Source organism: Podarcis pityusensis (assembly GCF_964106645.2).
Source record: "Podarcis pityusensis genome assembly, chromosome: 3".
In the NCBI taxonomy this organism is placed as follows: Eukaryota; Metazoa; Chordata; class Lepidosauria; order Squamata; family Lacertidae; genus Podarcis; species Podarcis pityusensis.
In genome coordinates, this window is record NC_138026.1 from 76,459,288 (window position 1) to 76,478,933 (window position 19,646).

The 19,646-nt window shown below is 40.5% G+C and overlaps 1 protein-coding gene and 1 long non-coding RNA gene across 5 annotated transcripts in view; one reads left to right on the forward strand and one right to left on the reverse strand.

The window, feature by feature from the left end:
- SLC35F3 (solute carrier family 35 member F3) overlaps window positions 1-13,103 on the forward strand; it is a 96,870-nt gene extending 83,767 nt beyond the window's left edge. For all 4 annotated transcript variants that reach the window (XM_080997746.1, XM_080997747.1, XM_080997748.1 and 1 more), the window contains 5 exons: window positions 2,446-2,665; window positions 6,227-6,352; window positions 8,764-8,956; window positions 9,637-9,726; window positions 11,257-13,103. In XM_080997746.1, the coding sequence (XP_080853872.1) occupies window positions 2,446-2,665; window positions 6,227-6,352; window positions 8,764-8,956; window positions 9,637-9,726; window positions 11,257-11,501 (874 nt within the window). In that variant the 3' untranslated portion in view covers window positions 11,502-13,103. The remainder of the gene's footprint in view (window positions 1-2,445; window positions 2,666-6,226; window positions 6,353-8,763; window positions 8,957-9,636; window positions 9,727-11,256) is intronic.
- A 110-nt stretch (window positions 13,104-13,213) lies between these two features.
- LOC308472699 lies at window positions 13,214-19,626 on the reverse strand. Its single transcript, XR_013983641.1, has 3 exons — window positions 19,495-19,626; window positions 17,951-18,034; window positions 13,214-15,800 (listed from the first exon to the last, which is right to left on the reverse strand). It is a non-coding gene; the product is annotated as an uncharacterized lncRNA (long non-coding RNA).
- Between the last annotated feature and the right edge of the window lie 20 nt (window positions 19,627-19,646).

Consider the following 19,646-nt stretch of genomic DNA (forward strand, 5'->3'; position numbering starts at 1 on the left):
GGGAAGATCTTTAATGAACTCCCCTAAAGGAATGGAACTCTTTAGAAAGATATACGGTAGTTGGTTAGGCATTTACTTGAATGCTCTGCTGTTTTAATGTCTGGAATTGTTACTGCATCTTAGTACTCTGGTGTTGGCACCTTGCCTACACTGCAGCAAATTCCTCATACTTCTCAGCAAGGAAGATTTTGCTTTTCTCTTTTTCATTTGGATCACTTTAGCAACTTTTATGTTGATCCCTTGAGGAACACAATGGCATTGCTGAAGACAGGGCATTTATTTTGCTCTTGGGATAAGAACCATGCATACCACCTTGAGCAACTTGGAGGAAAGGTGGGGGAAAACTAATATTTAAGAAATTCTGACTCCCACAAAGTGCTACTGGCAGACTGCACTCCATCACTCCCCCCACCCAACACACAAATGCTTTGCATTTGGATAAATACAGTGAAAAGCCCTCATTACTGAGTATTGAGTGATGGTGCATTTGACTCCCTTATGCAATTCTGTAAGCATTTGCATTTACATTATAGTGTTTGATCCACCTTCCTGTTCATCCCCCCCCCCAGCTAAATGTGAGTATTACTGCACCAAATATGCTTTGTTAGCAGAAATAAGTGGGCCTCATCCCTTTGATGACCTTGCTATACTGTCAAGAACTTCATCACAAACAGAATCTGACATGTGCTCTGTAATATTGGAACCTTGAGACCTTTTGTTCACGCAATAATTTAAGCAGTGTTATTCTTTCTGTTCTGCTGTGTTATAAAATTAATTTTCCTGCCATTCTTTTGAACCTACTTCGCAATGAAGTGATATTGTGTAATTTGCATTTCAAGAAGGCTCGTTGGTTCCTTAGCACACAGATCAAATTTGACTACATTCACATAAAGATGTCTAATACAATTTACTGCATGCAAAGGGGGAAAGGGGGAGTTAAGATCTGTGTTTCATTTTTGTTACATCTTGGAATTTCCTTGAAAACTTTAACTCCCTTTAAAAAAAAAAAAAAAGGCTTGCTTAATATTCATGGTGAACCAAAAGGGTTTTTAATGTAAGTTAGCTTAGGAGCCATCAGTCCAAGTGTGTCACTGAACCTTCTCTGCATTCTTACAGCCCCATCTGTAAGGTCTTTGAGATACTTTTGCCATAATAAACTACAGAATTATTGTTTGTGTTCATTGTTTGTTAATGATACCTTGTGGGTTGGTTGAACAATTTCAGATATTGTTTTGGGAGAAATGGACAGCATATGCTTATAAACTACTTTCAAGACCTAACTTTTGTTGCCCTTAGAAAAGCTTTTACTGCCCTTCATTTCCAAACAATGCCCTCACCCTTTTTGGAGGGAAGGTAGAAAGGGATTCCCTATGCACAGTAGACATGTATCTGTAGGTTCTTCAAAGTAGGTTCTTCAAATATTCTTAAATTATTCTGAGCAACTGAGTCAGTCAAGACTCTGACAGCCACATTCTGCACTAGTTAAAGCTTCTAAATTGTTTTCAAGGGCATTACAATAGTCTGACCCAATACTGCCTTCAGGCAGTGCTCTAGCATCTGCCCAGTCTCACCTGATTCAAGTGACAGGGAGAAATAAGAGTTGGGTGTCATTCACATATTGATGGCACTTCAATTCCTGAATGGCCACTCACTGCACAGCTTCATATGGAGGTTAAAAGGCACAGGAAATACCGTATTTTTCACTCTATAAGACGCACCAGACCACAAGACGCACCTAGTTTTTGGAGGAGGAAAACAAGAAAAAAAATATTCTGAATCTCAGAAGCCAGAACAGCAAGAGGGATCGCTGCGCAGTGAAAGCAGCAATCCCTCTTGCTGTTCTGGCTTCTGGGATAGCTGCGCAGCCTGCATTCACTCCATAAGACGCACACACATTTCCCCTTACTTTTTAGGAGAGAAAAAGTGAGTCTTATAGAGCAAAAAATATGGTAAGTTGGAACTTTGCAGGATGCCACAACACAACTCCCTTGGGGCCAAGCAAAAGTCCCCTACACCGGTCACTGGAACTTGCTCCTCAGCTAGGTGTGGAACCATTATATTACTGTGCCTCCCTCTCCCAAGCCACCAGGTCAGCCCAGAAGAATATGTCACTCCCAGAATAGGGCAGAAATAACTAAATAAAAGCCACACATGTATTAATTTTCCCAAATATGTCTTAATTAATTTATGATTGTAATGGAACTGGCAATAGAGGGAATTTGGAAGGATACAGTATCTTCTTTAATTCCAACTTTTCTCTCATCTCGTAACCTGAATGTTTTGTTTTTCAGTCCCAGCTGAGGCTCTGCAGAAACTTACAAATAAAAATTAAGGTTTTTCCGGTTTGAAAAGCAAAAGAAGTTTAACCAAGTATTTGGTTTGATTCTACAGCTGCTACAGAATATGAAACCTAGAGGGTCTGATCATTTTCTTTTCTTGTTTTAGGGAGTGCTGTCAATTTTTTGGAGATAACGGCTTGACACTGAAGGCATTTTTTACCAAGGCAGCACCCTTTGGTGTTCTTTGGACACTCACAAACTACCTGTACTTACATGCAATAAAAAAAATAAACACCACGGACGTCTCCGTGTTGTTCTGCTGCAACAAAGCTTTTGTGTTTTTGCTTTCGTGGATCGTTCTCAGGGACAGATTCATGGGAGTGAGGGTAAGTGATTATTGACCTGTTTTTCCACCACTCGACTTTTCAGGAATTTCCCTACTGGGAAAACATCACTATAACAGATTGCATTTTACTTGTTAAAGTGGTTCTTCCTCTGTTATTTCCTAAGATTTTGAATGTTCATTCCAAAACAAAGTTACTGGTGAACATAATCATTTAAACCTCCTACTTTAATTTATCACTACCTGATACATGACTATATGATGTTAAATCTATTGCTTTTCTATTCTAGTTGAAAAATATATACTAAAAATAAAGTGAAGCCTCCTACAGCCAAAATTTAGACTTTGTGCTTTGCCAGCCTTACTAATGATTTGCATATTTTAAGAGGATTTCATGCTTAGTAAGTTCTGTTGTAAAGCAGATTTATCTCCTACTAAGTATAAATCTCAACCCTTCCTGGACTACTGGCCTTCACTAAAGTGCTTTTCAGATGGTCTTTGAGTATACAAATGTACATGCTCACAGGGGTGCAGGTTAGTGCCTCCAATTCCCATCAAGCCCAACCAACATGACCAGTAGTCAGGGATGAAGGGCAGTGTGGTCGAGCAATATGTAGGGGGCAAAGGTTTGCCATTTCTGTAATAAATAAATAAATAAATAAATAAATAAATGTACACTCATAACATGCACACCCCCCAAAAAAAGAGTAAGCTGAAATGTGATTATAAATTCACCCTCTTTCATGGCCATCAATTGCTTTTAAAACCTAATGCAAGCATGTTTAAAGCCAGATATTCTCTCTTTCCACATGCAGAGCAACATAGGAAAGAAGCTCAACTGTGTATAGCATTATGAAATCAGTTCAAGAGTTTGAGGCTAAAACTTTCTTTTTCTAATTTGTAGAGCTCAAAAGTATTGCAAGAGGTCTATAACATAAGTAGCAAAAAGAATCATGCAAAATTTATAATACATGGTGCATAATGTGTTTGATAGATTTTGCTTTTGAATAAAATTCTTTATAAATTGTACTGATAAAGAAACAACATAAAGCTCATACATATGAATACAGTATATATTTTTGCAATTAAAGAAATTAAATTTTGGCAAATAAACTTTCATTGAAACATAGAAACATGACTTGTTAGCCTGTTGTCCTATGCTATCTTTGTATGTAGCAGAGTGTTACAACACTGCTATGGTCAAGTTAACTATTCCTTTTGCACCTATTGGTGGATGTTATTTTCTTCTGTAATGTTGCCTCTATGCCAGTTACACTATTTCCCATGAAAAACATTCATCATTTTATTAAAAATGTAAATATACTTGCCTTGTTATTTATTTAAAACATATATATTTAGACTTTCTGCCTCGGAAGAGAAGCTCAAGACAGCTTACATCACAATCATAAATTATTTCAAAATATGCACGCTACAACAATCAACACAGAGGAGACAGCAGGTTTTTTTAAAAAAAACTATAGCAAATCAATAGCAGCAAAAGGGGGGCAAAAAGGTACAGCTTTTATTGTACTATATAGTACTAAGATAGCAGGCTAAATAGGGGTAAATGGGTGTTAAATATGCACGAGTGAAAACTCTAGACTCCATAAACCACATCCATGGGCAAAATCTGAATCAAGGTACGTTGCACACATTTTGAACTTCTGCATTTTTTGCATGATGAGTCCAGTCATTCTTTCAATACATTCTGTACCTTTCCCATTATTTTGGGCCATCTTCCACCCAAATTAGACAAAATGAGTGAACATTTTAATCCAAACTTTGAAAACCAGAAGGCTGTCAAAATGGGTTTTAGTGCCTTTAAATACATCTTGACAAATAATTTCAAGAAACCTCAAAGGCTATCGGGTGAAGTTGTTCCTAAACAGTGGAACCAAATACTCTTTGTGAGCATATGGTCTTGGTGACTCTGATAAATCTAGAATTTTAGTTTGCACCTTTTCCCACTTATTTTCTATTAATGATGTGACAGAACCTGAGTTGCCAGAAAATTAGTAGTAAACACAGGCCTCAAATACAGGGGGGTGGGGAGTGGAGGAATGCTCTATGTTCAGTTGAGAGTTCAGTCATACAAAATCACCCACCCACTTAGGTCAAGCTGCCTTCAAAGGAACTGAATGAAAGCAAAGAAGGCACATTCATCTTTCTTGGGTGGGAGGATATTTTAGTTGTGATCCACGCTTCTTGGAATATGTCTCACAGACATCAGTGGGGATCATAGTGCCAAAGGTGATTGATTGAAAGCTGTAATGTTCTTGGTAAAGCTGAATTAACATTACTTCCTTCTCCTGGAACATTGCCAGCTTTCCCTTGAGTAAATGATAAATGGTAAATTAAAGGTAAAGGGACCCCTGACAGTTAAGTCCAGTAACGGAAGGCTCTGGGGTTACGGCGCTCATCTCACTCTATAGGCCGAGGGAGCCGGCATTTATCAGCAGACAGCTTTCGGGTCATGTGGCCAGCATGACTAAGCCACTTCTGGCGAACCAGAGCAGCACACAGAAACACCGTTCACCTTCCCGCCGGAGTGGTACCTATTTATCTGCTTGCACTTTGATGTGCTTTCGAACTGCTAGGTTGGTAGGAGCAGGGACCAAGTAATGGGAGCTTAACAGTAGTGTTACCCCGCTGTGATATTGTCATATCAAAAGGCATTTTCCCCCTCACTACACCCACTTTTACACTTTGGCCGCACCAACCTTTACATTTCAACCACAACCACTTTGAGATGTAGCGCCTAGAGTATTGAGCATGGCTGAAAAAGGTTAGTCACTTGTTTTTGAAAAAAAGATATTTCTAAGATCAAGTTACTAAATGTGCAGAAATAAAGACATGAATTAAGTTTAAATTAGGCATGTAGTCATAGAAAAAAAGTTATGAGAGCAATAATTTATGGGAAGATAGGAATCAAGTAAGTATTAGAAATTCTAGAATGTTATAGATACTGAAAATATTGAAGAATAGTAAGTATATTGAGAATTCTAAAAATATTAAGGACTGGGTCATAAAGTAGAATGGAAAAGTCAAAAGGTTGTATCCTATCTTCTATTATTCCAATAATTTATGACTAGAGACCATTTTTCAATACATCTATCATTCTGTGTGTTTTGTTTGGCTGTTGTAAATCCTATTTAAGATGCCCTTGCTGCAAATGTTTATGTTCCCCTATAGCACACACAAAAGTTTAGAGATGACTAACCAAACAGTTGAGATTTTGATACTTGCATTAGTACTAATGATTGCAATACCCTGTAATTTCTTTGTCATGGAGCATGGTACTTCCAACTGCAGACTGTGAATCAACATGCTCTAGTGACCGTAAAGTTACCCAAGGAATATTGTACAGGGAGATTGTACTTTGAAGAACAATACTCTTGCTTGCTATGTTGGGATTTCATAGAGCCCCACTGTGACTGTTTTTTCACTTCTTTTGCTTTTTTAATACAAGCAATTACTGTTTAAAAGTTCTTAATATTGGTCACGGTCTTACAAAAGATACAAATTAGATGTCTTCTTTGTTAAGGTAGTCCTTTTTCCTGGGCTTGAGAGAACATTAACATGTTTCTTCTATGTATCCAAACAGATTGTGGCTGCTATACTTGCTATTGCAGGGATAGTCATGATGACTTATGCTGATGGATTCCACAGTCATTCAGTTATTGGAATAGCACTTGTTGTGGGATCTGCATCAACATCAGCCCTCTATAAGGTGAGTATGCTTCAGTCTTCTGATGGCCAGAAGGTAATAAATGGGTTCTCTTCCCATTTTATCTCTCTCTGTGACATGAAGATCTAGTATGTAATTTGGTAAGCTGTTCTTATTTATGCCTCTTAAGAATCTTACAGTGTTATTTGTTCAGACTGTTGAGAATCTATTCAGTCATGTTTTAGACAGATCAGGGTTGTTTCCCTACTGCGCATAGTGAAAGGCAGACATAAGAATAGTGCATGGAAGAGAAATGTCTGCCACCAGCTGGTGGTTTAAATCCTTTGCTGTCATTTTTTCTGCATTTGATCGAGACGAGCTCTTTCCATTGCCTTCTTTCCACTGCTGTCTTATTTCGGCGAAACAGCTATCAGACAGGTTGCCTGTGGGTGTTAGGAGAACAGCAGCTGAAATTTAAATTTAGAACCTTCTGGTCCATAATTGAGTCAGCATAAGGAGCAGAAAATATGGCTACAGTAGCCAGCTCTGTTTGCAGAAGCACTTCTGCTATTCTGTCTATAACACTCCTTCATGTAAAATCAGAATGCTGTCAGGATAACAAAAAAGAAGAGGGTTGGAAAGAGGGAGGTAGACATCATTAATACTGATTGTATAAAAATAGGATAGTAGGCACCAGAATGAGCAGGGCTCTTTAGTACATTAGCTACATTATTGGGGATAAATAGCCATATGAGCTTCTTAGTAGAGGTGGGGGGGGGGGGGGGAGTTGATTTTTGCAGGACTCCAGAACAGAAACTTTATACAGTGTTCCCTTCATGACCTGAAGCACGTCTTCTGAAAGTAAATGGGGGCAGTAGATGTCATCCAATGTCATGTTAGCATATCACTCCTAAGCAAAGTTGTCAAAATTAATTTTCTGTATATCTGCTGTTCATCTGAAGGCTTGCACTCATTCTTCTTACAGTGTATAGTGAAAAAATAGCCACTGTGTAATGCCAACAATTATACCTGGCAGGTCATGGGGGTGGTGGATAGTTATCACAGGCAGCAATCAAAATATGCCATTTAGAGAATAATGGTTTCAGTATCAAGAACAGTGGAAGGTGTCCTGGCATAGCCTTGGGCTATTCAGTGCCTTGTGCCACTTTGTATGATACATGTCATGAAGGTAAGAGCAGCAGCAGCAGCAGCAGCAGCACACTGCTAACTCAGTAGCCTTCTGAGTGCCAAGTGCACTGAATCAGCAAATCTGCCACTCACAAGCAATACGGGAATCTATGGCTTATGCATATGCTAGGCCGAACAGCAGATCCAGAGATAGCATGAGTGGCACAATCCAAAACAGGGTCTATAGCACAATACCCTCACATTAGTCAGCTTTCTTCCTTGAGGGACCTTTGCTCCAATTTCTGTTTCTACATTCCAATATTAAAGTCAGCTGAGGTTGGAGCAATAATAGTGTTGTGGAAATCATAACAATAATATCTGCTGCTCTTCAAAGCAGTGCAGAATGAATTATGTATATCTCTTTCCCCTGGCAACAACACTTTATCTAAACTGCATGTCACCTTTGGGTGAAGGAACTACCCATTTTTAACGGTGCCTTGTGGTAAAAACACAAAGCTGACAAAGCCTGAAGCTACTAAGGATTGGCATTTGCAACTGAAGGCCTATCATTGGCAATGGGCTTTAGAGTTCCTGAGTAATAAATATGAGGTAAAGGTAACTGTTCAGTGAAATATAGGCAGTTTGCATTAAAGAACTGCATCAGAGTTTAGTGGAATTAGCATCCTAGCTAGAAAGTTGCTACATGTTAGTTACAGTGGTGCAGACACATACACAAGACCATGTAAGATAATTTGCAAGTTCCTTGGAAGAACCTAAAAACAATTTGTATTCATTACCTCTAAGTCTTAAGCTCATCAGGTTGGATGCAGTCTTATGTTAGTTGCATTTAGATCCCCTTAAAATCAATTAAACATGACTTACCTCCCATAGGTGTTAGTGGGAAATAAGGGCATTTTAATATTGATCCAGTCCATTAGGGTTGCCACCAGTTCCCTAACATTCCCTAATATTGCTGCCAATAGCAGGTAATTAAATGCCTGTTCTCAGGCTGGCATAAGATCATATAGATCCTTAATGACCCCAACACACTCCCAAACTGAGCTGTTTTCAGCCCCATCTCCAGTGAAGCACTGATGACATTGTAACCATGGGGGCAGAAAGCCCCAGCATCCATAGCTATTTCTTGCTCGTTCACAGAATACAGAAAGCACTAACCTGCCTTTGCATGCTGGCACAACCTATATATTCTCTATCCACTATGATGTTAGCACAGGGAAAACATGATTTAAATGGGAAATTACAGTATATGCTTTGAGTTAAGGTTTTAAAACCAAATATAGATAAATACACCTGGTTTTCAATCTGTTTATCTTTCTGTGTTACAGGTTTTGTTTAAGCTTCTCCTGGGGAGTGCTAAATTTGGGGAAGCTGCCTTATTTTTGTCAGTGTTAGCAGTCTTCAATGTACTTTTTGTTACCTGTATTCCTATCATCCTTTACTTTACCAAAGTTGAATACTGGAGTTCTTTTGATGACATTCCTTGGGGAAGCATTTGCGGATTTTCAGTCCTATTATTGAGTAAGTGAATGCTGCGTTTCTGATAATCTTCCAATAATAGCAGTGCCTCTGACCCGTGCCAGACCAGCTGGCCAACTGGGCTGGATTGAGCCCTGCTGAATCAGGCCAAAGGTCCTTCTAGTATAGCATCCTGTGTCCCATGGTGGCCAACCATGCACTAAGGGAAGCCCCACAGGAGGACAGGAGCCGCCTCCTGCTGTTGTTCCTCAACAACTGATATTTTGAGGCATTCTGCTCTGATTCTTGAGGTACCATATAGATATTGAGAACCTTATCCTCCATGAATGTGTCTAATCCCTTTTTAAAAACGTCTAAGTTTATGGCCATCACAGCACCTTGCTTCTGTAAATTGTGTAATGTAACAATGTGCTATGTGAAATACTTCCTTTTGCCTATCTTGAATCTCCACCTTCAGTCATCTTTTTCAACACCCCAAATCAAATTGCATATCTGCTGGAACTTTTCCTTTTTATACAAGAAGTTAGACATGAGGAACCTCTTTATAAGGGCAAAATCTAGAGAATTTTGATAGATTTTAATCTTTACACTTTTTACTAGCAAATGTTCACTCTGGTTGAAATGAGACTGCTTAAAGTGAACTAATTAAACCTGCATGACTAAAGAGGATTTGTTTTACAACTGCTCTCTCAAAAATGAAATAATTTTGTTTCTTATTTCAGCATTCAATATTTTATTAAATTTTGGGATTGCTATTACATATCCTACCTTGATATCTCTTGGAATTGTACTAAGTGTACCTGTAAATGTCGGTAAGAAAGCTTTTTAAAAATTTAAATTATATGCACATGTATGTATAGCATATACTTGGTTTATACTTAAAGAACTACAGAGTTCTTATTCTTCCTATATGCAAGTAGTATAATTTTATAGTATTGGTCTTTAGATTAAAAAATTAAGAATGTCAAAATAAATTGATTTCAAGCATTTATCTCTAATTTTCTATTGGCACAATAATGAGGTTTTATGCATGTCCCATTTATTTCAGTGCCAGGTGTGAAAGTGATGGTTTGAAAAAGTAAACTGATTGATTCCTAATGATATATTAATCATTAATCATATTCAAGAAAATGGAAAAAGATAGCCATTTCAGTAGACAATATGAGCTTTGAGAATATGAATGCAAGTTTTGAGTGGGGGAATCTGTAAGGAATAAGCCATTTAAAATACCCATCCTAAACTACTAGTAGCTGTAAGATCAAACTCAGGGTTCATCCACACTTCAGCTTGTTCCATACCCAGAAAGAAAAACTGATTGATGTTTGCTCTGATTCAACAGTAAACAGCAGGTTTACTGGGGGAAAACAGCGGGACAAGGAGAAGGTGACTCCTCAGTGAGATAAAAAGCAGTATCTGATAGGTACTTTTGGCTGGAGCTTAAAAGGTAAAGGTAAAGGGACCCCTGACCATTAGGTCCAGTCGCGGACGACTCTGGGGTTGTGGTGCTCATCTCACTTTACTGGCCGAGGGAGCCGGCGTTTGTCCGCAGACAGCTTCTGGGTTATGTGGCCAGCATGACAAAGCCGCTTCTGGCGAACCAGAGCAGCGCACAGAAACACCATTTACCTTCCTGCAGGAGCGGCACCTATTTATCTACTTGCACTTGACGTGCTTTCGAACTGCTAGGTTGGCAGGAGCTCATGACCGTGCTATTTCTGCAATATTCTTTAGCACCTAATGACATTCAAGCTTAATTGATTGAGGTTTCTGGAAGTGTGATCATCTCTATCAGAAAACCCTTCTGTCACAAATTAGGCCCTGTCACAAATTAGCCTCCATAACCCCTGTGTGCTCCAAACAGAGAACAGGAGCACCATGCCCATAAAGCAACCTTTTCAAATGTTTTGAAACAAGGTATCTAAACCACATGCAACAGGAGATGACCAATCAGGCTTCTAGGCAACTTATTTCTTTATAGGATTTATATTTCACCCTGCATCGTGTATGAACTTGATTTGAGGAAAAATTAACTGCTGCTGCTTGTGTAGTCTAACCCAAATGCAAAAAGCAAATGAATGAGAAATGTTTTATACCAACAAGAGTACCTACAAGAATACATGCCCTTGAGTATGCATAAACTAGTTATGTGTATCCAGGCCCATGCAATATTTAATGCCACTGATAATGTTTAGTTTCATCAGTGTTGTTTGGTTGCATGTTTGGGGCCTTAAAGTTGTGAAACTGACTTGAAATGGAGGCTCTTTGCTATTAGTTATGTGATATTCTGTTGAGTATGTGATACTTTGTACCCTTTAATGATATTAGTTCAATGTTTCATGCAGTTGTTGATCACTACTTGAGTGACATTGAATTCAACAGTGTCCGCGTAATTGCCATTGTCATCATTGGCCTGGGCTTCCTGCTGCTGCTTTTACCAGAGGAATGGGATGAGTGGTTGATAAAGCTCCTCACTCGCCTCAAAGTACGAAAGAAGGAAGAGATACCGGAAGGAAATGGAGACATTGTTTCAGGATTACAAAATAAAAGCAGGAGAACACGCCCATCCATGTCATCATTCTCACATTAATGTTGTTTTTTTATGGAAAGTCTTAACATTATATGCTATAATTCACAGATCTTTTCTTGCAAAGCACATATGTTCAATACAGTGTACATAGATGTACAGTTTTGATAATAATAGAGTCTGAGGCATCACGTTTCAGCATGTCCAAATTGCTTGCACTGTTTCACATCAGATACTTCACTTGAGAGAACTCATTTAAAAAGGCAAAAACAGAATTCTTTTTAAATGAATGTAACGTATAAATGAATTATATTGCGTATATTGTTTTAATGATCAATCATCATGAAAAGCAGGGCATATAATTTGAACATTAAGTACTGAATGACACATCGCACACTGTGATTTACAAATATATATAATATATATAGAGAGAAAAACAGATGCTATACTATGTCATAAGCTTATTTTTTAAACAGAGCTGTACTCTATAAATGTTTTCATATAAACCAAAAGAAAATCTTTTGGTGGGGGAGGGAGAAAATGGGGGGGGGGGTTGCTGTGTGAAGTTTAGTGCCCTTGGTGCCAGAGCAGAGGCCGGATAAAATGTTAAGTTTTGCACAAAAGCATGAAGGTGAAAGCAGTCAAGAGTATCAGGGCACCATTAGCCAGGGATTTTTCCTGTGAAAGCCACATTGAAGTGAATAGCAGGTGTGCAAGAACATGGCAGGCTTCTTCCTGCGTGGTGTCTTGCATGACTCCCATCCATCTCAATAGAGTTTGTGCAGGAAAAGTTCTCTGGGGTAGTGCATCCATTCTTTATAACTGTGCATGTTGACTGCAATCCATGCTTTTTCTCATGCAAGGGAAAATACAGTGCCTTCTACAGAAATCTAGTCCATTGTCTGTGTAGAATTAGGTCACACTGCAAGTTGCTTCTGCATTGGTCTTTACAACATGAAAAGGTTGTTCTGCAGACACAGTGCTCTTGAAACTCCCAAAGAAATCAATGAGTGCCTGCTTCAAGCCACTGATTAATGGGAGTGCTGAACACTTGGGGACTTCAGGGTCTCTTGCCAGGTCAGATTTGCTTCCCACTTACATGGGTCTTGAGGTGGGACTCTCCTCCTGATCTGTATTTCTGTGAGTGTGAAAAGAATCAAGCCCTGCATGTAAGAACCTTGCTTAAAAACCAACAATAAAGCTAGCAGCCACTTACAGGGAACACAGTTTATGATGTATACAAAAGGGGACTAAGAGGTGAATTGCCACTTGCTTTTATTACATTGCTTTGAGGGTGGGGTTTTTTTAAAGAACACACAAGAGACTAACATCAAACCTAACACTTTTTACAAAACTTGTAAGCACCAAGCTGTTTACTTTTACAATTTAGGTTCGCCATTAAATTTCTATCTGTGATAGACTATGTGATATGTACAAAGAAAGAGGCAAAGGTTATAGTTTACTATTTTTGAAGTTTACATTGCTACATACAAATTAAAAATGTTATTTTGAAATGTTGCCATAACCCAATGGTACATGCTGTCTCTGTGGCATTTTTACATGTCAAATGGAGGTGGTGTTCACTTCTCAAATTTTTATTGAATCAATTTCAGATTCAATTATTTGCTTGACAAAACTAATAAAACTACTGAAAGTTCATACCAAGTCTATGGTTTCTGCTTCTGTTTCCCATCTTCTGGTGAGATACCGTGTTATTTTTACTAAGAAATATTTTACTTGTGTGGAAGTGACAAAAGGAAAGAAAGGGATAACAAGCCCAGTGCTGTGACCCTGAAAAATACTTTCTCCAGGTTGTTTCAGCTACACTGATTTTGTTTATATCAAAAAAGACTTAAGTGGGAAGAGCAGTACTTCAAGGGAGCCATGGAGATGCAGAGCCACAGATCTGCAGGCACAACCATAGCCCTGTCAGCTCTTTCCGTATAAGGCAGAAGATGGGGTGGGCATTTTCTTTTCTTTTCTTTACAAAAGTGCATCAGCTCCAGTCCAGAGTAGTAGATGGGGCCCAGGAGCTGGACTGGCTTACAACAAAATGGATCCATGGTCCAGCCCAGCTCCAGCCCCAACCCAGACCCTGTAACACCCCACTTGGGAGCCACCCCCTGGACCAATGTCTCTTCCACTATACTTGCTGAGGCCACAGTGGAGAGCTCTATGGTGGGCAGAGGCTAGTGGGCAGGGCTATTCACTGAATCCTACACACACACACACACACACACACACACACACCAGCAGTATGGTTGGGGGTTAGAACTGCAGCCTCAATATTTTAAATACATTTGGGAATAGTTAAGGAAGTAAGGTGTACCTAATTTTTGCTAGAGTGCACCCATATTTTTCTAGTTTTCGAGACCTACCAGTGCATCACTGACCCGAAACACTATGCATTGCCAACATTGTACTAGTGGTAGATGTAGCATGCAGATAAGAATGACCTCCCCAAAGATCTAGATACCAAATAGTAAGACAAATTTATCTACGCAGTTTATTATTTCCTCCCTTTGTCTTGTACATTTCTTAAATTAAAAGCTAGGTTGAAAATGTTATCCAGGACATGCAGCCCAGCCAGCCATGTGAGCAATGAGTTATGTAACACCCTGTTAGTTTGCAAGATTTAGGTGATAGGAAAAAAGCCTGAATGTGGTTGTTCTATTTGTTAATATTTCAAAACCTTTTAGAAATTATTCTAAGCAAGTGCGCTATGTATATATACTGTCTAGAGATTTTACATATCTGTAATTCCCCCTCCCCTGCCCACCAAAAAATAAAGATAGTTGCCAGAATTAATCTGCACAGTTCAAATGAAAAATGTGAGCCATTTGCTTATTCAAGTGTGCATTAATTCATATGGAGTATGTGCAACTAAGATCAAAGCAAGGGTGTTAATATTCTGACTCACTCAAAACAGAACAGTCTCTGTTCAAATGTCAACAGAATAGGGCATTTATTTTGTTCTTGCATGCACTAATGAAAATTAGGTTTCTAAAACAGAACAGGAAAATGTGTGCAGTAGTTAAACTCTTTTCTACAACAATTCACTAGGCTCATGGATTATTTTACTCTATTTAGAAACTCTGCTCAAGTCCTGAACACACACAATAAGTAGATCTTCCTGAAAACAGTGCTACCTACTCCCAAGGAACTTGAGAGCTGTAGTTGTTTGGCCCAGCAGCCCAGTCCAGCATCCAGTGCAAGAGTTATGGTATGATGCTATGAAACACCTCAGCCCTTGACTTTGGAACTGTGGGCCAGCCTGCCTACCTTCTTTGCTTATACAAGAGAATTGGTGGTTGCTACTGTGCCTGTGTCCTGGAGAAGCCTATGCACTGTGCAGTTGTGTTACACAAGGAGGGCAGAGAGGATCGAGATGGAGACAGACACAGGTGAGAGCTTCAGCTAAGAGCAGCAGTCCAGCTCCTAGCACAACCTTGTGCCATCAAATTAGTACTTACTGGGAGAAGAGGGAAATCTGAGGGCATGAGGCTCCTAGATGTTATGCTGCACGCATAGCAAAATGCCACTTGACTGCAGTAAAACAAGGCTTTCTTTGAGCCACTACAACTACCACAACTACAACTAAACTAGTACTGAAAGATACTGTAGTCGGTGGTACTCCATGGTGTATAGGTAGTTTCCTATGGCAACAAGGAATTTTCAGTGAAAGCAATGGCATTAATTCAAAGACCCGCACATCTTTTCACATACTGATACTGCATTGTTAAAGCACAACAGACCTGCACTTGAAATGGCTAGTTTATTTAGCTACTTAGCTGTCTTCAGATTCTTATTACTATCTGAGAAATGTTATACAATGACTTGGATATAAGGAACATCCATTATCTAAAAGCATGAAGACTGCAGCTCAGCATGCTCCCTTACCAAAATAGTTTTCAGGGCAATACAATAGGCACACAAAAAATGAGGCTGCACTCTGCTTGGAAGTTTTAATGCTAAGCAGAGCATGATAACTATTGAAAAATTAACAGAAGCTTAAAATCTCTAAGTGAAAACCCTAAAGTGCATCCAAAATTCAAATTTATGTAAATTAAAATATACTTTTGTTGTTGTTGAAAGCAGTACTTGGCAACCTTCTTAGCTGTCACATTCAGAGTAAGCATAGTATGATATAAATCAGTAGACTTGCTTATGGGGTAGGCTGCCAGCCAGAAGAAGAAGTACTGAGCTAGATAGATGAAGTTGCTTTGTTATGTCAGACTATTCATTGCCAGACAGCCCCCCATGATACATAGCTTGGCTCAGGGAATATAAGTATAGAGTTAGTTTGACTAGGAGCTTTCTTTCTTTAAAAATGTCATCATCCACCATTGCCAAGGAACTTCTCTTGAATTCACATGAACAAGAAGCATTAAGTTAGTGTAATATTTCAGGTATATTCTGTAATGAGAGGGAAGTCCCTGCTCCAGTGAGAACCCTGTAGTGTAGGCTAATAGTCTTGAGGGATCTGTCCTAGCCCTTTCTCTCTGCTGCCACTGCTTGCTTATGCATCATCAAGGCCTTACCGTGGTCTCCTCAAGATCCCTGGCTTGGCAACTTCAGCCTGTCTCCCCTCCACTTTCCTAGGCACATTAACAATCAGTAGCATAGGCCTTGAGTGTGTTCACCTCTAATTACCATATTTTTCGCCCTATAGGACGCACCATCCCATAAGGCGCACCTAGTTTTTAGGGGGGGAAATAAAGGGGAAAAGAATTATTTCCCCCCCAGGCGCGGGGCTGGGGCGGGGGAAGCCCGAGCTTCCCCCGACCCCAGCCCCCAAAAAGGCAGCTCTCTGCAAGCCGTGGGAGCCCAGCACCAGCTCCCGCTGCTTGCGGAGAGGTCCGCGAAGCCTGGACGCGCTGAGCTCAGCGCACGCAGGCTTCAGCATGCAGGCAACTCTCCGCAAGCAGCGGGAGCCCAGCGACGGGCTCCCGCTGCTTGCGGAGAGCTGCACGAAGCCTGGAGAGCGAGAGGGGTTGGTGCGCACCGACCCCTCTCGCTCTCCAGGCTTCAGCGAAAGCCTGCATTCGCCCCATAGGACGCACACACATTTCCCCTTCATTTTTGGAGGGGGAAAAGTGCGTCCTATAGGGCAAAAAATACGGTAACCAGTTTATTCAAATGGAGTATGTATTTTTTAAAAAGGCAGAAGGGGGAGAAATGGCAGGTGTGCAGCTCAAAATACCAGAATATTGGTCTAACTAATTCTACACTTAATCCAAACTAACACTGCAAACTTGCTCTCAATGGTCACCTCTGGCACTGGCAGCTTCAGACATGAGCTGCAGGTTGGGGAAATCAAGAGGGGCAAAGGCTGAATGGCCACAGACCCCTTTTTAAGGGTTTAGGTTTTAGTGACAACTGGTAGTTTCAGGAATTAGGGGATATGGTAGGCAGCTCCTGGGGGCAGTAAAAGAGGGTTCAGTGGTAGAAATTACCCCCTGGGTTACACTATATTCTTGCCGGTCAGGATTTAATCAATGACTTTGTGCACTGGAAGAGGGATCTGCCGCCTTCACTGAGGTAATGGGGGAAGAACACCAAACCTGGCCAGATTCTAGCATATCTATCCTGAGGTTTTTGTTCCTTGTATAAATTTAACATGGTTTCTCTGAGAATAACTACTATTCATAGGAAGATGCCTTACATCCTGACAGAGTATTATCACCCATACTATCAATTCTGAGCAGCAGCCACTCTTCAGGGTCTCGGGCAGAAATTGTTTCCCTCACCTGATACCTAACCCTTTAAACTGGGGGTGTGGGGATTGAAGATGGGGTCTTCTGTTTGCAATGCATGTGCTCTGCCAATGAATTATGGTCACTTCCCTAAATAATGAAATGAAATAAGCCTGGGATATTTATTTAATTACCTATATAAAAGTTGAAGCTAATTTTTAATAATGCACACGTCTCATTCTTCCTTTAGAAAGCTCAGAGGAGCTTACATGAGGTATCCAGTGGTCTCCAATCCATCAAATGAAAAGGTATATAATTTGGTAGCTTCATCATTGCTATAGGACTTAATGTAAAACATTAATTGGGCCTATTCTGACCACTAGGAGTTATTTATCTGGGAATACATAGGACTCATTGCAACAGAGAGATGCTATTTTCATGTAAATCATGACAGGGCAACTCATTCTATAAGACAATGAGGAAAAAAAGATCAGAAGGCCATCCTCTTCCAGACAGGGGAGCTTGTCTATAGAGTTACCCACTCTGCATTTTCTCCAGCCACTAAGTATCAACAATATTGCTTTAGGTTTATGCCCCACAGACAGCAAATTATCAACAAGCCACCAATTTTCTACAGAAAATCATACAGCAAAATAAAAAGAAGAACCTAAACAAAGCAAGTACATGTATGCCAACTAAAAAGATAACATTGTAAGTGTCTGTCTTGGGAGTTCAAAAGTGGCATAGTCCTGCAGTGTTTTATGGAAGGCTTTTAAGAATTATAATCATTCAATACTTTTCAAGATCAACCCTTACCTCAATGCTGTGAAAAAGCCACAGAGTTCAGAAGCGCAGCTCCTTGGTTCCCATGGAAACGAGCCAGCACTTCTTACTGTTCCACTAGTAGAATGTAAAGGTGTGTGGGGTTTACAATCAGTTTAGGAAACTGATAAATTATTAAGACACTGGTTGCTTTGGTTTCAGTCATTAGACCAAAAGACCATTCTGTCCAGCACTTGCCTCAAAACAGGGTCAGCAGCAGCCAAGGGTAAAACATTGGAGGGGGGGGAGATAAGCCCTGCCCACATAATCACATGATGCAGCACACACACAAACACACTATTTGAATGGCAATACCCATCAACTCTGGGGGAGCCAGCCCCCCTCAAATATTTTATTTGGGGGTGTTGAAGGGACTTTGGCCCCTAGGAGTTGGCTCCTGTCAGAAGCTCCCCCTCCCTCAAATGCCATAATCCCATTCACAATACTAGAAGTAAAGAGCAGGAATCAAGCTTCACCACCAAGATACCTGCAGAGCAGATAGATCCAGTTCAGATGCATTAGTCACCCTACAATATTTAATCTGACTTGGGGAGGTGGGCAGAATCGGTCCCAAACCCCATACTGTGATCATTTAGATCAGACTTTAGGCTTGAGGACCCATCTGCTTCAGCATTTTGCTGCTTGGGAGGAGAGAGTTCACTCACACACGAAGGGAAGATTTTTGTAACTCTCGGCCTTTAGAAATAGGCTGTGACTGAATTGAGAAAATCTACTCAGACTTGGGGAAGTAGCTGTTTTTCATTGGTCCCTCATGGTGTAGCCCGGAACTCCTCGGTTCCTGGGGTCCATGAATGCTTCCCTCAGGGATGAAATGCAACTCTCAAGCCACCAGCTGGACACTTTGCCCTCCTTAAACTGTCAGAATATGGGAAGTCTGGGCTCCTATGTTGCTAGATCAACCATAGGCGGCGCTGCGTCCAAACTGAAGCCGCTGCTGCTAAATCAGGAGGAATTAATAAAGTTGTTCCGTTTTGTAGCCGTTTGGGGCCTCGTCTCTGTCGCGACTCACAGAGGTGACCTGACAACTACAAAGCAAAAACCTCCTGCAGAATCCCTGCTCGGATGGCGGCGGCAGGCAGCCCTTGCGCGACAAAGGAAGGCTGCGCTTTCGGAGCCTCCCGAATTCTCCGCTTCTGTTCCTCGTCTCTTAACAAATTCTGGCCTGCCGTGACTTCGAAAAGCGCGCATACTTCATCACACACACCAGGAAGGATTTTTTTTTTTTTTAAATGTGGAATTTAACGGGCAGCACAATTGCAAGCACGGCGGGTGCCAAAGTGGCGTAAGGACAGTCCCGTCCGTTTTCTACCAAAATCAGCTGCAAATGTCAATTTAATTGGTCTGCTTCCATCCTCAAAAAAGCCCCACCTGCTAATGCAGACGCCGCTGCTTTAACACTGAAACTTTAAAAAATACATGGTGGCAATTTTGAAGATTTTCACTCGATTGCCGAATTATATTATTGCCATTTATTCGAAAGCACCAGAATATTAACGGCTAAATTAGGGCTTCCAAACCTGTGGGACGCACGAAATGTAACTGCAATTCATGTCTATTAGGTCACTGCCCTGTCCCAGGGCTTCATCCTGAGCCCATTTGTTTTCCCGCCCGCAGAGCAGCACTGAAGGGGGCCGGGCAGTAGCCTAGCAACAAAGCCGCCAAGCAAGCT